General features: G+C 42.5%; 1 protein-coding gene across 2 annotated transcripts in view; it reads right to left on the bottom strand.

Annotated features, from left to right (window-relative positions):
- Positions 1–20,244, bottom strand: part of myo3b (myosin IIIB) — a 464,201-nt gene that overhangs the window by 323,168 nt on the left and 120,789 nt on the right. For both annotated transcript variants that reach the window (XM_073047270.1, XM_073047271.1), the window contains one exon: positions 12,567–12,719. In XM_073047270.1, coding sequence (XP_072903371.1) covers positions 12,567–12,719 — 153 coding nt within the window. The remainder of the gene's footprint in view (positions 1–12,566; positions 12,720–20,244) is intronic.

Here is a 20,244-nt window from a genome sequence, read left to right as displayed (position 1 = left end):
ATAGGAATGGGAAGTAGAATTGGAATGGATAACAAACATGAGAAAATCTGCAGATGCTGGAAATCCAGAGCAACACACACAAAATGCTGGAGGAACTCAGCAGACCAGGCGGCATCTTTGGAAAAGAGTAAACAGTTAACATTTCAAGCCAAGACCCTTCCTCAGGACTGGTGGCAAGGGAGGAGGTGTAGGGGCAGGTGTGACACTTGTACCATTTGCAAGGGTAAGTACCAGGAGGGAGATCAGTGGGGAGTATCGCTCCTCAACTCTTCCTAGGCTACATCAATGACTGCATTGGTGCTGCTTCCTGCACCCATGCAGAGCTCGTTGACTTCATCAACTTGCCTCCAACTTCCACCCTGTCCTCAAATTTACCTGGTACATTTCCAACACCTCCCTCCCCCTCTGTCTCCACTTCTGGAGCAAGTCTATCCACTGGTATCTTTTATAAACCCACTGATTCTCACAGCTACCTGGACTATACCTCTTCCCATGCTGTCATTTTTAAAACTGCCAGTTCCTCTGTCTCTGACACATCCGCTCTCAGGATGGTGCTTTTCATTCCAGAACTAATGAGATGTCCTCCTTCTTCAAAGCAAGGGGCTTCCCTTCCTCCACCATCAATGCTGCTCTCACCCGCATCTCTTCCATTTCATGTAGGTCTGCCCTCACCCCATCCTCCTGCTGCCACACCAGGGATAGGGTCCTTCTTGTCCTCACCTACCAACCCACAAGCCACTACATCCAGCACACAATTTTCCATAACTTCTGCCATCTCCAAAGGGTTCCCACCGCCAAGCACATCTTTCTTTACACTTTCTGCAGGGATCGTTCTCTACGTGACTCCCTTGTCACTCATCCCACTCGACTGACCTCCTTCCTGGTACTTATCCTTGCAAGCGAAACAAGTGCTACACCTGCCCCGACACCTCCTCCCTCATTACCATTCAGGGCCCCAAACAGTCCTTCCAGGTGAGGTGGCGCTTCCCCTCTGAGTCTGTTGGGGTCATCAATTGTATCTGGTGCTCTCGGAGTGGCCTCCTGTATATTGGTGAGACCCAACATAGACTGGGAGACCACTTCACCAAGCACTATACTCCATCTGCCAGAGAAAGTGGGATTTCCTTGTAGCCACCCATTTCAATTCCACTTTCCGTTCTGACACATCAATGTCTGGCCTCCTCCACTGCCACAATGAAGCCACACTCAGGTTGGAGGAGCAACAGCTTATATTCTGTCCAGGAAGCCTCTATGAACATAGATTTCTCGAACTGCAGGTAATTGCCCCTTCCCCGCTTCAACATTCCCCATTCCCATTTCCCTCTTTCACCTTATCTCCTTACCTGCCCATCATCTCCCTCTGGTGCTCTTCCCCCTCCCTTTCTTCCACAGTCTTCTACCCTCTCTTATTAGACACCATCTTCTCCAACCCTTTATCTCTTTCACCAATCAACTTCCCAGCTTTTTACTTCACCCCTCCCCGTCTTGCAGTTTCACTTATCACCTACCACCTTTTGTACACCTTCCTTTCCCTCCCCGCCCCCCCCATCTTCTACCTCTAACCTCTCATGTTTGTTTTCCAGTCATGATTGAGGATCTCGGCCAGAAACACTGACTGTTTACTCCTTTCCATAGATGCTGCCTGACCTGCTGAGTTCCTCCACCATTTTGTGTCTGTCGCTTGGATTTCCAGCATCTGCAGATGTTCTCTTGCCAGTTTCTCTGTTGTATATCCTGCATTCTGTTTCGCTCTTACTACCTCTATGTACTTATGTCGGGGTTGATTCTGTCTGGATGGCATGCAAACAAAATCTTTTCACCGTATCTCAATACATGTGACAATAAGAAACCAACTACCAGAATCAGGCATCCATGTTGCAGATTTTTCCATTACAGCCTTACTGAGTCTATTTGACAATATTATCTAATCCCTTAATTTTCTACAGAGACTTAGAATAAATCTTCAATGTCAATATCAAGTATTCAAGGAATTGCCACATTTCCCTCAACAGAAATTCATCAAGTCAGCTCTGTAAAGAAAAATCAGTCAGATGTTTGGATGGCTTCTGTAAGGTGAGGCAGACATGTTGCTTTAAAAACCAAAACTCAGTTGGATTCCAAAACTCAACAGGTAAACACTGTTACAATTATTTATTAGCCAAGTTCTATCCCTGGACAAGGTGCTGTGCTTCATAAATTCCTTGTTGATATACAAATATCTATTGTACTCTGCATTATCACTAGATACCAAAGGCATGCTGTGCTTGTTGAAGCAGAATATGGACAAATTGAAACCTCTTTGCAAGTGTTTTAAGAATATTTTACAGCTGTAAATCAGAGTAGTACGCATTGTTGCCATCGATAACTGGCACTTCAGATGACATGAAACGTTGATTACATTCACAAATTAACCTCCAAAACTCAGAGCAATGCACACAAAATGCTAGAGGAACCTTGCGGGCCGCAAAGCATCTCGATCAAGGAATAAACAGTCAATGTTTCAGGCCAAAACCCTTCATCAGGACTGCAGAGGAAAGAGGCAGAAGGCAGAGGCAGGGTGAGGGGAAAGAGTTCAAGCTAGCAATTGATAGGTGAGAGGGTAGGTTGGAGGGTGGGGAGGAGGAATGAAGTAAGAAGCTGGGAGGGGATAGTTGGAAGAGGTAAAGAAGGAAGGAGGAATCTGATAGGAGAAGACAGTGGACCATGGAGAAAGGGAGGAGAAGAGTAGGAGTAAGAGGGGAAAATGGGGAATGAAAAATAACAGAAGGGGGTGGGGGAAAAGTCATTGGAAGTTAGAGAAATCAATGTTTATAGTGTTAGGTTGGAGACTACCCAGATGGAATATGAGGTCCTGACGAGGGGTCTCGGCCCAAAACGTTGACAATGCTTCTTCCTACAGATGCTGCCTGGCCTGCTGCATTCCACCAGCATTTTGTGTGTGTTGCTGCAATATGAGGTGTAGCTTCTCCAACCTGAGAAGCCCTTATCATAACAGTAGAGTAGGCCATGGACCAACATGTCAAATTAGGAATGGGAAGTAGAATTGAAATATGATCGAATGGATAGTCAGAGGTTTTTTTCCCAGGGCTGAAATGGTTGCCACAAGAGGGCGCACAGGTGTAAGTTGCTGGGGAGTAGGTACAGAGGAGATGTCAGGGGTAAGTTTTTCACTCAGAGAGTGGTGAGTGCGTGGAATAGGCTGCTGGCAACGGTGGTGGAGGCAGATACGATAGGGTATTTTAAGAGACTTTTGGATAGGTACATGGAGCTTAGAAAAATAGAGGGCTATGGGTAAGCCTAGTAATTTCTAAGGTAGGGACCTGTTCTGCACAACTTTGTGGGCCAAAGGGCCTGTATTGTGCTGTAAGTTTTCTATGTAACCTCTGAGAAATCCCACCTTTTGTGGTGGATGAAGCAGAGGTGTTCAACGAAGTGTTGCCCCAATCAATATCAGGTCTTACTGATGCAGAAGCCACACCAAGGGCAAAGGATACAGTAGATGACGGTGAGAAACTCACCGGTGAAGTGTCACCTCAATTGGAGGGACTACTTGGGGCTGTGAATGGTGGTGAGGGAAGAGGTAAAGAGCAGTTGTACCACTTGTCCTGCTTGCAGGGATAAGTGCCAGGAGGGAGATCAGTGGGAGGGGACGAACGGACAAGGGCGTCACTTAGAGAGCGATTCCTATAGAAAGCAGGATAGGCAAAGATATGCTTAGTGGCAGTATCCTATTGTAGATAGTGCAAATTATGGGGATTGATGTGCCAGTTACAGAGGCTTGTGGGGCGGTAGGTAAGGACAAAGGGAGCCCTATCTCTGTTTTGGTGGCGGGAAGATGGGGTGAAGGCGGATGAGCGGAAAATGGAGGAGATACGGGTGAGGACAACATCAATAAAAACCCTGATCTCTGGAATAGGATGACATCTCAGATGTTTTGAAATGGAAAACCTCATACTGAGAACAGGTGCAGCTGAGAAAAGGAAATAACATTTTTACAAGGGACAGGTTGAGAAGAGATATAGTCAACATAGCTGTGAGAGTCTGTATGTTTATAAAATAAATCAGTAGATATATAAAAGATACCATTGGAGAGAGGTTTCAGAATGGACCAAGTAAACTTGAGGGCAGGGTAGAAGTTGGAGGCAAAATTGAGTAAACTGACTAGCTTAGGTTGCAAGAAGCAGCATCAATGCAATTGTTGATGTAGCATAGGAGAAGAGCATTACTAGTGTATGCTGGGACATGGACTGTTCCACATAACTAAAGAAAAGACAAGTTTAGCTGGGGCCCCATTTAGCTGCTCATCGCTACACCTTGGGTTTAGAGAAAGTGGGAGGAGCCAAAAGAGAAATTGTTGAGGGTGAAAACCAATTTCACCAGATGGAAGAGGGTGGTGGTCGAAGGGAACTGGTTAGGTCTCTGGAAAGGAGTGGAGAGCGTTTAGGACTTTCTGATGTGGGACAGAAGTGCACAGGGACTGGACATCCAGAGTGAAAATCAGGTCAGGGAACTTGACTGAGGGCAGATGAAGTGTCATGGATGTAGATAGGAAGGGATTGAACCAAAGGAACAAAATGGAGTCGAGGCATGTGGACACGAGTTCAGTGGGGCATGGCCTTCCCAGACAGACAGTTTTGTGGATCTTGAGTAGAAAGTAGAAACGAGCAGTACGGGATAAGGAAACTAAGAGGTTGGTGTCAGTGAATGGGAATCTCCAGAGTCAGTAAGGTTGATGATGGTGCAGGAGACAATGGCCTGATGTTCCTCAGTGGGGTCTTGTGCAAGGGGTAAGAAGAAGTGTCTGAGGGGGTCCACCCTGGCCTCAGCAAAGTAGAGATCAGTCTGCCAGACTGCAACAGCACCCTTCTCATCTGCGAATTTGATGATGAAATTGGGATTGGTACGGAGAGAAAGATATCTATGCATTCAGAGATATAAGTCTCAAATAGGAGAGAGGGGTGCTTAAGTCAAGGCCATTAATTAGATTCAAATTTCATCACTGAGCAAGATCTTTAGTCCCAATGTACCTTTATGCTCTATTTTGTGATTTCATAGTTTTTGGTCATTTGGCACAAGACTGGATTTTATTATGACCGTATAAGATGGCTTTTGATCAGATGCATGTGTAATTATTTTTCTTAAGAATCAATTTTGAATTACATTCTTGTGGCTTTGATTTATAAGTACACAGTTTCTTACAGAATTCACAGCTCACCATAGAGAATGATTGCAAATTATTCTAGGTAAGGATGCAGAAAGTCTGATTAGTTTTCCAAAAATCCAAGAAAATAAAAGCTTTTTTTAAAAAAAATCTATGTGCACCGAAAAAGATAAAAATACTCATTTAAACCTGAGAATACTCACCAGAACCTGGAGTAACACTTCAGAAAAAGAAACCCTGAGGTTATTATAATTATTTATACTGCAGACTAATTTGGAAAACATTTAAAAATGGCCACAGGAATCACAAATTGCCAATTGCTTCCAGTGGAAACAACACACCAGCTATGAGCTGCTGGCTGATTGACATAATTGCAGCATGCAGCCAGTGTTCATTGCACTGTTCATTGGCTTAGCACCTCAGCAGGAAGCACAATTTCATGAACAGTTAAAGCTACCCTGTACTACTATCCCGTTTTCTTTCAACATCCCTGTCCTTTAACCTCCTTCACATTCCTTTCTGAATACAATGCAGAGGAGGCTATTCAGCCCATGAAGTCAATGCCAGCTCACAGCACAGCAATGCCACTTTGCTTTACAATGGTGCCATGTGCATGTCTAATTATTCAGGGGTGTGGCAGGCAGCTTGGCTCCTCCCACTAGGTATTTTGTTTCTCTGTCAAGGTCCTCCAAAGGGTTGCAGGGAGAAGGCAGGAGATTGGAGTGGGGTAAGTGGGACCGCCATGATGAAATGGCGGAGCAGACTCAATAGGCCAAATGGTCTAAGTCTGCTGCTCTATCTTACGGTCTTATGGTAAGTGGACCCTTCCCGCCTCTTCTTATTTCCCTGCCACCCTGCATTCCATCTCCCTTTCCCTCTTTTATGCCCTTCTTTGCCAGATAAATTCTTTTTCGTCATAAACTTATATTAGAGGTAATTTGCAGAAGCCAATTTACGTACTGGCATGTCCTTGGGATGTGGGAAGAAGCTGGACCATTCAGTCCTCTGACTAGTGAAGGCCAGCACACCATACACCTTCTTAACCACCCTATCAACTTGCACAGCGACTTTGAGGGATCTATGAATGTAGTCCCCAAGGTCCCTTTAATCCCCACACTGCGAAGAACCCTGTTATTAACCTTGTATTCTGCCCTCAAGTTCAATCTTCCAAAGTTTGTACTTTTCCAGGTTTAACTCCATCTGCCACTTCTCACAAAATCACAAAGAGCTGGGGTTGGGGGTCCCAGATCAGATGAGTCACCAACCCCCAGGCAGATTGCATTGCGCCTGTTACCACCCTCTGTCAGTTCTAAATCCATTCAGCCTCGCTTCTATGAATCCCATGCCTCATGAACTTTCAGATGAGTCTACCATGGGGAACCTTGTCAAACACATTACCAAAATCCACATACACCACATCCAAAAATCTCAATTCATCAATTTGTTTTGTCGCTTCCTTGAAAAACTCAATCGGGCTAGTGAAGCATAATCTGCCCCTCACAAAGCAATGCTGGCCATTTCTAATAAGACTGAGCTTCTGCAAAGTGACCATTAAAGCCAAGTATTGATTACAGACCTCTCTTACCTTCTTGCACTGCTTATCTTGAGCAGTCCTGCCTCAAGTCTAATTGTCCTCTTGTGCTTCACATACTTGTAGGTCAGTATTATAAAGCGATTGGAGTTTAGAAATAGGCAATATTTGTTACAATTGCAAAGAATGTTGGTAAGACCACAGCTGGATTACTGCACATAGTGCTGATACCATACCTAAGAATGATACAGTAGCACTCCAGAAGAGATTCACCAGATCTGCTCCTGGGATGAGAAAAGTTAGAAGAATGAAGTGATATCTTATTAAGACATACAAGATCCCAAGGGCCATGAAGAGAAGACATCAAAAAGCAGTATTTGGGCATTCAGCCAACCAAGTCTGCTCTGCCATTCAACTGTGGCTCATTGATTTTCCCTCTCAATGTATTCTTCTTGCCTTCTCTCCGTAACCTTTGTGCCCTAACACATCAAGGACCTATCAGCCTTCGCTTTAAATATACCCAATGACTTGGCCTCCATAGCTGTCTGTGGCAATGAATTTCACAGATTCACCATCCTCTTGGCTAAAGAACTCCCTCCTCATCTCTGTTCTAAAAGACCATTCTTCTAATCTGCAGTTGTTACCTCTGGTCTGAGAGTCTTCCATAATAAGAAACATCCTCTCTACATCTACTCCATCTTGCACCTTTTAATATTCAGTAGGTTTCAATGAGATCCCACTCATTCTCCTAAACTCTACCTAGTACAGGCCCAGAACCATCAACTGGTCCTCATAAGTTAACTTTTTCATTCCCGGTGTCATTCTTGTAAACCTCCTCTAGACTCTCTCCAATGTTTGCACTTTCTTAGATATGGAGCCCAAAACTGCTCATAATACTCCAGGTGTATGCTAAGCAATGCCTTATAAGGCCTCAGCATTGCATTCTTGCTTTTATACCCTTGTCCTCTGGAAATCAATGCTAACATTGCGTTCACCTTCCCTACTGCAGACTCAATCTGCAAGTTAACCTTTAGGACTCCGAAGTCCCCTTGGCACCTACATTCTCGGAATTCGCTACCCATTTAGAAAATAGCCTAGGGTGGCATTGCTTCTACCAAAGTGCATGAAAATTCACTTCCCTACATCATATTTTATCTGCAGAATTAGGCCATCTGGCCCAATGAGTCTGCTCCGCCATTCAATCATGGCTGATCCTTTTTTTCCCTCCTCAACCCCAGTCCTAGCCTTCTCCCCATAATCTTTGATGCCATGTTCAATCAAGAACCTATCAATCGCCACCTTAAATACACCGAACTACCTGGCCTCCACAACTGCATGTGGCAATGAATTCCACAAATTCACCACCCTTTGGCTAAAGAAATTTCTCCATATCTCTGTTTTGAAAGGACACCCCTCTATCCTGAGGCTGTGTCCTCTTGTCCTAGACTCCCCCACCATGGGAAACATCCTTTCCACATCAACATTCAAAAGGTTTCAATGAGATCCGACCTCATCCTTCTGAATTCCAGCGAGTACAGACCCACAGCCATCAAACATTCCTCATATGCTAACCCGTTCATTCCTGGAATCATCCTTCTGAACCTCCTCTGAACTCTCTCCAATGCCAGCACATCTTTTTTAAGATGAGGACCCCAAAACTGTTCACAATATTCAAGGTGAGGCCTCGTCAGTGCCTTATAAAGCCTCAGCATCACATCCTTGCTCTTATATTCTATGCCTCTTGAAATGAATGCTAACATGGCATTTGTCTTCCTCACCACCAATTCTACCTGCAAGTTAATCTTCAGTGTGTTCTGCACAAGTACTCCCAAGTCCTCTTGCATCTGCCTGAGTCAGTGGTGGAGGCAGATACACTAGTGAAGTTTAAGAGACTACTAGACAGATATATGGAGGAATTTAAGGTGGGGGGTTATATGGGAGGCAGGGTTTGAGGGTCGGCACAACATTGTGGGCCGAAGGGCCTGTAATGTGCTGTACTGTTCTATGTTCTATTCTATCTCAGGTTTTTGGATTTTCTCCCCATTTAGAAAATAGTCTGCATATTTATTTCTACTACCAAAAGGGCATGATCATGCATTTTCCAACATTGTATTTCAGCTGCCCATTCTCCTAATCTGTCTTAGTCCTTCTGCATCCTACCTGTGTCCTCAACATTAACTGCCCTTCCAGCAATCTTCGTATCATCTGTAAACTTGGCAACAAAGCCATCTATCCCATCATTTAAATACAACATAAAAAGAAGTGGTCCCAACACCAACCTCTGTGGAACTCCACTTGACACTGGCAGCCAACCAGAATAGGATCCTTTTATTCCCACTCGCTGCTTCCTACCAATCAGCCGATACTCTAACCATGTTAGTAACTTTCCTTTAATATCATGGGTTCTTAACTTGGTAAGCAGCCTCATGTGTGGCACCTTGTCAAAGGCCTACTGAAAGTCCAAATATACAACATTCACTGCATCTTCTTTATCTATCCTACTTGTAATCTCTTCAAAGAATTCCAATAGGTTCGTCAGGCAGGATTTTCCCTGAAGGAAACCATGCTGACTTTGTACCATCTTGTCCTGTATCACCAAGTACTCCATCACCTCATCCTTAACAATTGACTCTAACCTCTTCCCAATCACTGAGGTCAGGCTAACTGGTCTATAATTACCTTTCTGCTGCCTTCCTCCTTTCTCAAAGAGTGGAGTGACATTTGCAGTTTTCCAGTCCTTTGGCACCATGCTAGAGTCCAATGATTTTTTGAAAGATCATTTCTAATACCACAATTTCTAATGCTACCTCTTTCAGAACCCTAGGGTGCAGTTCACCTGGTCCGGATGACTTATGTACCTTTAGATCTTTCAGCTTTTTGAGCACCTTCTCTCTTGTAATAGTAACTGCACCCACTTGTCTTCCTTCACACACTACAACATCAGGTATACTGCAGTCTTCCACAGTGAAGACTGATGAAGAATACTTATTTAGGTCATTAGTCATCTCCTTGTACCCCGTTATTATTTCTCCTGCCTCATTTTCTAGTGGTCTTATGTTCACTCTCATTTCTCTTTTATTTTTAACATACTTGAAAAAAACTTTTACAATCCACTTTGATATTATTTGCTAGCTTGCTTTCCCATTTCATCTTTTTCCTTCTAACGATTTTGTAGTTGCTCTCTGTAGGTTTCTAAAAACTTCACAATCCTCTGTCTTCCCCTTAATTTTTGCTTTCTTGTGTGTCCTTTCTTTTGCTTTTACAATAGCTTTGACTTCCTTTGTTAGCCATGGGTGTACTATTTTGCCATTTGAGTATTTCTTCATTTTTGAAATACATATGTCCTGCTCCTTCCTCATTTTCCCCAGAAACACATGCCATTGCTGCTCTGCTGATATCCCCGCCAGTAGCTCCTTCCAAATGACTTTGGCCAGCTCTTCTCTCATACCACTGTAATTTCCCTTACAGCACTGAAATACTGCTATGTCAGACTTTACTTTCTCCCTATCAAATTTCAAGCTGAACTCAATCATATTGTGATCACTGGTTCCTAAGGGTTCTTTTACCTTAAGCTCCCTAATCACCTCTGGTTCATTACATTCCACACAATGCAGTATAGCTGATCTCCCAGTAGGCTCAGTGACAAACTGCTCTAAAAAGCCATCTCTTAGGCATTCAACAAACTCACTCTCTTGAGATTGATTACCAACCTGATTTTCCCAATCGACCTGCATGTTAAAATCTCCCATAACATTGCCCTTTTGACTTGCCTTTTCTATTTACTGTTGTAATCTCTGGTCCACCTCCCAGCCACTGTTGGGAGGCCTGTATATAACTGCCATCAATGTCCTTTTACCCTTGCAGTTTCTTAACTCAACCCACAAAGATTCAACATCTTCTGAACCTATCTTTCTGTCACATCTTTCTACTAATTTGATGCCATTCTTTACCAGTAGAGTCACACCACTTCCTCTGCCTATCTTCCTATCCCTCCGATATAATGTGTAACCTTGGACATTCAGCTTCCAACTACAACCATCCTTGAGCCAGAATTCAGTGATGACCACAACATAATACCTGGCATTCCTGGCAATCTGGCTTCTTGCTTCTCCAGTTCAGTTCTTCACCACGTCCACACCCAACTCCCCGTTTACCCCAGTACACTTCATGTATCGCTATTAATATTCCCAGATTTGCATCCCAGCCTGGTATGGAGCCTCCAATGCACAGGATCACGTAAGGCTGCAGAGGGTTGTAGACTTAGCCAGTTCCATCATGGGCTCAACCTTCTCTCTCCACCATCGAGGACATCTTCGAGAGAAGACGGCATCCATCATCAAAATGCTCACCATCCAGGACACTGCCTCTTCACACTACAACCATCGAGGAGGAGATTCTGGGGCCTGAAGACCCACTCTCAACGTTTGAGAACAGCTTCTTCCCCTCCGCCATCGGACGTCTGAATGGTCCATAAACCCAGGGACACCACCACATTGCTCGTCTTTGCATTACTTTTTTTTTGTAATTTATAAGTAAATATAAACTTTATGTCCTGGACTGTATTGCTGCTGCAAAACAACAAATCTCACATTTGTCTTTGATGATAAACCCAATTCTGATTGGTTTATAATTTGCCTTTGCCAAGCATGCAAAAGAAAGTTTGTGGTGTATGCAAGAGCCATTCGGTGGTACCTGGCCCTGTCCAAGCATTGCTCAGGCATTACTAAATTATGTGGTTGCAGTCTCATAACTAAAGTGTTCACATAGGGGCTGCAAAATTACCTTTGAGCCAGTGAGTTAAGAACACCAAGTATTAAAGTGATCTCAGTGGAAAACCGTTATACTCAGCTGTATCCTGCCACTCACTGGCCAATTCCAAATATTGCAACACAAACTGAAAATATTATTCAATAAAACAAGGATACATATCGATGCCTCGTATTACAAACAGAGTGCATTCTTGTAAAAAACTTAGTAATGCAAAATATTGTTATGGATGATAACTACATAATAGATAATGGAGATAAGAATATTTCACAATGTGGAAGTATGCTTAATTAATGCTGTTGTTTCATTTGGACCAATAACAATTAGTAAATTTGTATATGCTATGATTTAAATTATATAAAGTGCTTTTAAAAAATATAACACGTGAAGCTCAAATGATAAAATGTTGTCGAAGGAAAAAGATTAAGTTCTTCATTGACTGGCTGTTGCAAACTGCATACAATTTATTATTTAGCCATACAGAGTGGAGTTGGCCCTTCCAGCTCTTTGAGCCATGTCACCCCAGCAACCCCACAACCACGATTAACCTAATCCCGGGACAATCTAAAAAAGACCAATTAAACTACCCCATACGTCTTTGCACTGTGGGAGTAAATCGGAGCATCTGGGGGAACTCTCGCATTCCATGGGAAGGATGTACACAGACTCCTTACAGAATGGCACCAGAATTGAACTCCAAACTCCAGAACACCCTGAGCTGTAATGGCATCGCGCTAACTACAATGCTACCATGGTGCCCCTGCATTTGTGGTCCTAACTTTTGAACTACTGCGTGGATTTTTTTTCATATTTTTCTTGTGAGAATAAAAAGAAAGGAGGTTCCAAGAACAACTTCACTATGATGATCTTTATTCTATATGCACTCAATGGTGCAAGTTACTACTGTATAAAGCTTTAACTGGAAAATATTTTTTCTACCACTGACAGACTATACTGTAATAAAAATACAATCTTATCAATTACTTTACAACATGCTTTTATGACTTGATTATGAATCATTGTTCAATTACAAATTATTTTCAAATACTACTGACCATTTTGAAGTATCTTATCTAAGACCAGCCCATTAACAGTATAGTATCATACCTAGTTTTCGCCGAACATTCTTCTTGCTGTACTTTGATCAGATTAGCTAGCTGCTGCTGCAGCTTTACACCTTTTCTATGAGCTGGCTTTATAAATGGGTGGTCCAATAAATATTCAACTGAAGGACGTTCTTCAAAATCTTTAATCAGGCATCTGAAAAAAGTGGCATAAAATGATATTAAATGCCTGAACAAGCATGTGGCTAAAATGCTGTGTTATCCATGCAATGGCAATCAGGTCATTCAAATGCTTACTCACACTAAAAACATGGAATACAAAATTGTACATTATCTGATCATACAGTATGTTTCTTGATATTTAACTGTTTCTAAATAAGCCAAAAACATTTCAAAAACCTGCAAAAATTATAGAAAGGATGTCACTTTACTATTTTAACATTTTGTAAGGTACAATGATGAATTTATATGGACTAAGATTGTGCCACTGAGCGTAAAATGACAGAATTTAAAAAAAGCAAAAATATCAAATGCCAAAGAAATTACCCTAGCTTTGAAATTTCAACTAGGATCAATAGTCTGGAACATTGGCATTTCCTTACTTAAGGCTAGTCTTCTTTTGTATTCAGTAAATAAAATTTATGTTATATAGCTGATATATGACTACTTTAAAATATCGTCTGGCACCGCTTAAAATAGTAAAGTCATCTCCTCCCACAACTATTATAAAAAATAACCTCCAAGTAAAATCTGCATTTAAATTATAAATACGATGTACTGTATGTGAACAATTCTACCTTTACTTCTGACACAATTATTCTGACGAGTAACTCCTGCTTTCTATTTCAGGAAATAGTGTAAAGTTAAACAAAGGCATATGAAACAAGCTCTGATATAAAAACAAATTTGACTCATATTATTTATCAAGTTTCGCCTACCACTGAATGAGTGCAAGAACATCATTCCTTGAACAATGATTCTACCAGTGAAGGATAAGCCACTTGTTGTCCCTTCGTTTAGCCCAATTTTTCAATTGGTCTAACATCTTATTCTCCAAGGAGGTTCTTCATAATCCTGTATGATCACACCAGCCACTGGTTGTGCACTGGTTGGCACTACCTCATGTCTTAGACCAGCATTTTCCTGGCAATGATGTAAGCAGGGTTTGCAGGATGCTGTGTGTTCTCATTATTTATTGCAGCTTGCTGGTAAAAGTGCAAACAAAACGTGATGTTTCCACCTTTTCCATCTATTTGATAAAAGAATCAACAGGTCCACCCAGAGAAATTTATCATCTTCTAATTAATTTAACAGCTGTCTATTACTGAACGCTATAACTAGTATTTATCATATGGACATCTGAGGGCTCATTTTCAGCAGTTTTATTTAAATAGGTGACAAATTTAATGAATTTATATTCATCTGCTACTTACGCATTTTACTAGTTACACTTCATATTCAGTGATTGGCAAAAAAATGGTTTTCATTTCAAACATTTTTGAAAAATATTTGTAAGGGCTCTAACTAAAAGAAAACTGCATTTGTATGTTTAAGTTATATGGTAAGTAACTATTAATTTGTTTTGTTTATACTCAACATTGGCAGTCATCTTACGATGTATTGCATCCTATCACCTCTAATTTATGAGGTCAGAAACAATTCTCCACCAGCAGAAAACAAAAACCCAAACTCTAGTGACACTGAGTCTCTTATCTTGTTTGACATTCTGGCTGGCTTCAACAGGCTTCCTGAGCTGAAAATTAATTCTCAGAATTCATTAGTGTTACAACATTAACCATAGGTTGCAGCCATTTGCTGCAATCTAGCAACTCGGCATCTAAACACCATTTTCATTTTGTCACACTGAGCATCTATTTGCTGCCATAATTGGAAGCCGAGGATAAACCATTTATTACCCATGAACAAGAGCCGACACCTACATATGGTTCTGCATGATGTGGCTTGAAAATCTGCAGGCAGCTTGCAGCTGCTGATAACATTGTTTGTGTTGCTATCCCTTAATGATGTAAACTGCCATTTTGTTATTAGTAAATCAGATGCCAATATTGGAAGTCTAACAACCAGGGGGAAAAAAGTCATTTATGAAACAGAATACAAAGTATGCAGTTACAGAACATGTAATATTAATAACTTATGTTACCAAAACTCAGGCTACCTGAATTTAATCAAAATAGAAAAAAAAACACTCGCAACAACAAACATATCATTCTTGAAAATTCCCTGCAATGAACTACTCTGTAGTTAGGGCTTTGTGTTCATTTGCACATTTGTTAGAGGATACAAAGCCTGCATGTAAAACACACCGTTTTCCACTAGTCTTGTATGTGGTCTGTATATCAGATTCCAATCACATTCCCCGTCTGGTAACAACTATCTTCTTACAGTTCTGTAACATAGTTCACCTTTATTCCTACATCAAGTCATTCACACTTTACCTACCCTTCATCTGGTTATTCCAATGTTTGTGGCTGACTGCCCAGCTTTTAATCAAATCTTACAATGTAGCTATTACGTCTTTGCTCATGCATTCTCTTATCACCAGCCTGGAAAAAAGGTCTCAATGAAACATGGTTTTAAAATCAAAAAACACAATTGTAATCTCAAGTTCTGCAACCCTCATCAGATCTCTGCATACATCCAATTCTGGCCAGTTTGGGTGTTACTGATTAATATAAATATAATAATTTGTAACTATGCCTTCAGTTGCCCAAACCCTAAATTTGAAATCTGCTCAGTGGTTTCTACATTTTCACCTTTTTCCTTAACTGTCACTTATCAAGGTTTTGGTCCTAATATCCGATCTTTCTTGCTGTCAATTTATTTGATAATACTCCTAACTTGATTTATTTTCACTATTTTCAGATTGCCATAATGCAAACTTTTTCACTCCAATGAACCAGCTCAATGAATGGCATTAGCACAAACAGAAATTTTGTAACATTTTAGTAAACAGTCCTGTCTTGACATACAAAGTCCGTAAGACCATAAGATATAGAAATAGAATTAGGCATTTGGTCCATTGAGCCTGCACCGCCACTTCATCATGACTGATCCATTTTCCTCCTAGCCCCAATCTCCTGCCTTCTCCCTGTGTCCCTTCATGTCCCGACCAATCAAGAATCTATCAACCTTTGCCTTAAATATACCCAATGACTTGGCCTCCACAGCTGCCTGTGGCAATGAATTCCACAGATTCTGGCTAAAAGAAGTTCCTCCTCATCTCTGTTCCAAAAGGACACCCCTCTATTTTGAGGCTGTGTCCTCCGGTCTTAGACTGCCTCACCACAGGGAACATCCTCTCCAAATCCACTCTATCTACATTTCAACATTCGATAGGTTTGAATTAGGTCACCCCTCATTCTCCTGAATAGAGACCCACAGCCATCAAACGCTCCTCGTATGACAAGCCTGTCGATCCTCCATTCAATGTCATGAACCTCCATTGAACCCTCCCCAATATCAGCACATCCTTTCTTAGATAAGGGGCCCAAAACTCCTCACAATACTCCATGAGAGATCATACCAGTGCTTTATAAAGCCTCAACATTACATCCTTGCTTTTATATACTAGTCCTCTTGAAATGAATGTGAATATCACATTTTCCTTCCCCACCAACTCAACCTGCAAATTAACCTTCAGGAAATCCTGCACAATCTTCAGAAAGTAGGGATATATGGTCAAAGAATGTCAAATCTTTGTGAGTAGAGATAAGAAACTGAAAGGGTTAAAAAAAAAACAACATGGGAATCATATATAGGCCTCCAGATAGCAGCCATAATGTGGGGTTGAGAGTGCAAAGGGAACTGGAAAAGGTATGTAATAAGGATAATGTCACAATTGTAATGGAGGACTTCAATATGCAAAGGGATTGGGGAAAATCAAGTTGGTGTTGGATCACAAAAGAGGGAACTTGTTGAATGCCTATATGATGGCTTTCTAGAGAAGCTTATGCTTGAGCCTGCTTGGGGAAAGGCGATCTTAGATTGGTTGTTGTGTAATAACCCAGATATTATTAGGGAGCTTAAGGTAAAGGAACCCTTAGGAGACAGTGATCATAATATGATAGAATTCATACTGCAATTTGAGAGAGAAAACCATAAGTCACATGTATTAGTGTAAAAGCAAAAGAATAAAGGGAATTATAGAGGCACGAGGGAGGAGCTTACTCAGGTGGACTGGAGGAGGATTCTGGCAAGGATGACGGCAGAGCAGAGATGGCTGAAGTTTCTGGAAATAGTTCACAAGGCTCAGGATAGAAATGTCCCACAGAAGTTCTCAAATGGCACGGGTAGGGAACCATGGCTGACAAGAAAGTCACGGACTGCATAAAAGCCAAGGACATATAATGTAGCAAAAGTGAGTGGGAAGTTGAATGATTAGTAAGTTTTTAAAATCCAACAAATGGCAACTAAAAATGCCATAAGAAGGAAAAGATTAAATATGAGGCCAAACTAGCCAATAATATAAAGCAGGATATGAAACATTTTTCAGTTGCATAAAGAGTGAAAGGGAGGTGGAGAGCGGCCAGTGAGTGAGTGGGCCAGTGAAGGAGTGGAGCTGTGAGGCTTCGGCGAGAAGAGGCGGAGGACGAGCTTGCTCCCAGTGAGGTAAAGCCGGGTAAGTTTCTTTAAATAATTTAATTCACTTAGGAGTTGGTAATGGAGACAGTAGAGAGGACAGTCCAGTGCTCCAAATGTAAGATGTGGGAAGTCAGGGACAGTACAATTGTCTCTGATGACTACACCTGCAAAAGGTGCATCCAGCTGCAGCTCCTGACAAACCGAGTTAGGGAACTGGAGCTGGAGCTGGATGAACTTGGGATCATTTGGGAGGCAGAGGCAGTAATAGATCAGAGTTTCAGGAAGACAGTCACCCCTAAAAGTCAGGAGACAGGTAACTGGGTGACTGTCAGGAGAAGGAAGGGGAATAGACAGAAAAAGCAGAGCATCCCTGTGGCCATTCCCATCAACAAAAAGTATACTGTTTGTGGGGATGACCTACCAGGGACAAGTTGTAGTGGTTGCGTCTCTGGCACCGAGACTGGACCCTCAACTCAACAAGGAAGGAGGAAAAAGAGGAGAGCAGTAGTGATAGGGGATTCAATAGTTAGGGGGACAGGTGAAAGGTTCTATGGGAGAGATTGAGAACCCCGAATGGTCTGTTGCCTCCCTGGTGCCAGGGTCCGCAATATCTTGGATCGAGTTCTCAGTATTCTCAGGAGAGAGGGTGAGCAGCCAGATGTTGTGGTCCACGTGGGGACCAATGACATAGATAGGAGTAGGGATGAGGTCCTAAAAAAGGAATATAGGGAGTTAGGAAAGAAGTTAAAAAGCAGGACCTCAAGAGTGGTAATCTCGGGATTGCTGCCTGTGCCACGAGACAGCGAGGGTAGGAACAGGAAGTTACAGCAGATGAATGCGTGGCTGAAGAGTTGGTGCAGGGGGCAGGGGTTCAGATTTCTGGATCATTGGGATCTCTTCTGGGGAAAGTCTGAAACTGTATGTGGACCAGCTGACAAGAGGAGAGGCCATACTGTATCTAGTTCTGGGTAATGAACCTGGTCAGGTGGCAGACCTCTTGGTGGGGGAGCATTTTGGTGAGAGTGACCATAACTCCCTTAGCTTCAGCATAGCTATGGAAAAGGATAAAAACAGACAAAATGGGAAAGTGCTTAACTGGGGAAGGGCTAATTTTGAAGGGATGAGGCAGGAACGAGCGAGAGTAAATTGGAAACAGGTGATCAAGGGTGAAAGCACAGAAGTAATGTGGAGAAAGTTTAGGGACCACTTGTGCTGGGTTCAGGATAGGTTTGTCCCACTGAGACAAGGAAAAAATGGTAGGACAAGGGAACCGTAGCTGACGAAACACGTGAGGCAACTCGTCAAGACGAAGAAGGAAGCATATGTTAGATATAAGAAGCAGGAAGCAGGAGGGGCTCATGAGAAATATAGGGTAGCCAGGAAGGAGCTAAAGAATGGACTTAGGAGAAGGGGGACTTAGGGGGCATGAGAAGGCTTTGGCATGTAGGATTAAGGAGAACCCCAAGGCGTTCTATGCATATGTGAAGAACAGGAGGATGACGAGAACGAAGGTGGGACTACTAAAGGATAAAGAGGGCAACATGTGCCTGGAGGCGGAGGAGGTTGGGGAGGTCCTAAATGAATACTTTGCTTCAGTATTCACAAGTGAATAGGATCTTGATCAGGGTAAGTTCGAAACAGAGCAGGCCTGTGTGCTGGACAATGTGGAGATTAAGGAAGAAGTGCTGGTTCTTCTTAAAAATATCAAGATTGATAAATCCCCAGGGCTGGATATGATACACCCCAGGTTGTTGTGGGAATTGAGAGAAGAGATCGCTGGAGCATTAGCTATGATCTTTGAATCCTCTTTGGCTGCAGGGGAAGTGTCGGAGGACTGGAGAATGGCAAATGTAATTCCCTTGTTTAAAAAAGGTAATAGAGAGAAACCTGGGAGGGTAGTAGTGGAAGGAAAGTATTCTGCCTGGAGGTCGGTGACTAGTGGAGTGCCACAAGGATCTGTCCTGGGGCCCCTGCTCTTTGTGATTTTTATAGATGACCTGGATGAAGAGGCAGAAGGATGGGTAAGTTTGCGGATGATACAAAGATTGGAGGAGTTGTGGATGGAGCTGTAGGTTGTTGAAGGTTATAAGAGGATATATACAGGATGCAGAGTTGGGCAGAAAAGTGGCAGATGAAGTTCAATCTGGATAAGTGTGAGGTGATGCATTTTGGAAGGACAAACCAGAAGGCTGAGTACAGGGTTAATGGTCGGTTACTTAAGAGTGTAGATGAACAGAGGGACCTTGGGGTTCAAATCCATACATCCCTCAAGGTCACTGCACATGTTGATAGGATAGTTAAGAAGGCCTATGGGATGCTAGGCTTCATTAACAGGGGGATTGAGTTCAAGAGTAGCAAGGTCATGTTGCAACTCTACAAATCCCTGGTGAGACCACACTTAAGAGTATTGTGTTCAGTTCTGGTCACCTCATTATAGGAAGGATGTGGAAGCTATGGAGAGGGTGCAGAGGAGATTTACCAGGATGATGCCTAGATTGGAAAACAAGTCTTATGAGGCAAGGTTAGCAGAGCTGGGACTTTTCTCTTTGGAGTGTAGAAGAATGAGAGGGGTCTTGATAGAGGTCTAGAAGATTATGAGAGGCATAGATAGGGTGGATAGCCAGCACCTGTTTCCCAGGGCATGAACAGCAAACACCAGAGGGCATATGTACAAAGTTAAGGGAGGGAAGTTTAGGGGAGACATCAGGGTTAAGTTTTTTTACACAGAAGGTTGTGGGTGCCTGGAAAGACTTGCCAGGGATGGTGGTGGAGGCTAAAACATTAGGGTTATTTAAGAGCACATGCACAAGCACATGGATGAAAGAAAAATAGAGGGTTATGGGGTAGTGTGGGTTTAGTACTTTTTTATTTAGGAATATATGGGGCGGCACAACATTGAGGGCCGAAGGGACTGTACTGTGCTGTAGTGTTCTAGTGTCTAGTGTCTACAGGTGACAGTTGATATTGGACCACTGGAAAATGATGCTGGTGAGGTAGTAATGGGGGACAAAGAAATGACAAATGAACTTAATGAGTACTTTGCATCAGTCTTCACTGTGGAAGACACTAGCAGTGTGCCAGAGGTCCGTGAGTGTCAGGGAGCAGCAGTGAGTGGCATT

The sequence above is a fragment of the Hemitrygon akajei genome, chromosome 5 (assembly GCF_048418815.1).
Source record: "Hemitrygon akajei chromosome 5, sHemAka1.3, whole genome shotgun sequence".
Taxonomy (NCBI): Eukaryota; Metazoa; Chordata; class Chondrichthyes; order Myliobatiformes; family Dasyatidae; genus Hemitrygon; species Hemitrygon akajei.
This window is presented reverse-complemented; position numbering and strand designations above follow the sequence as displayed.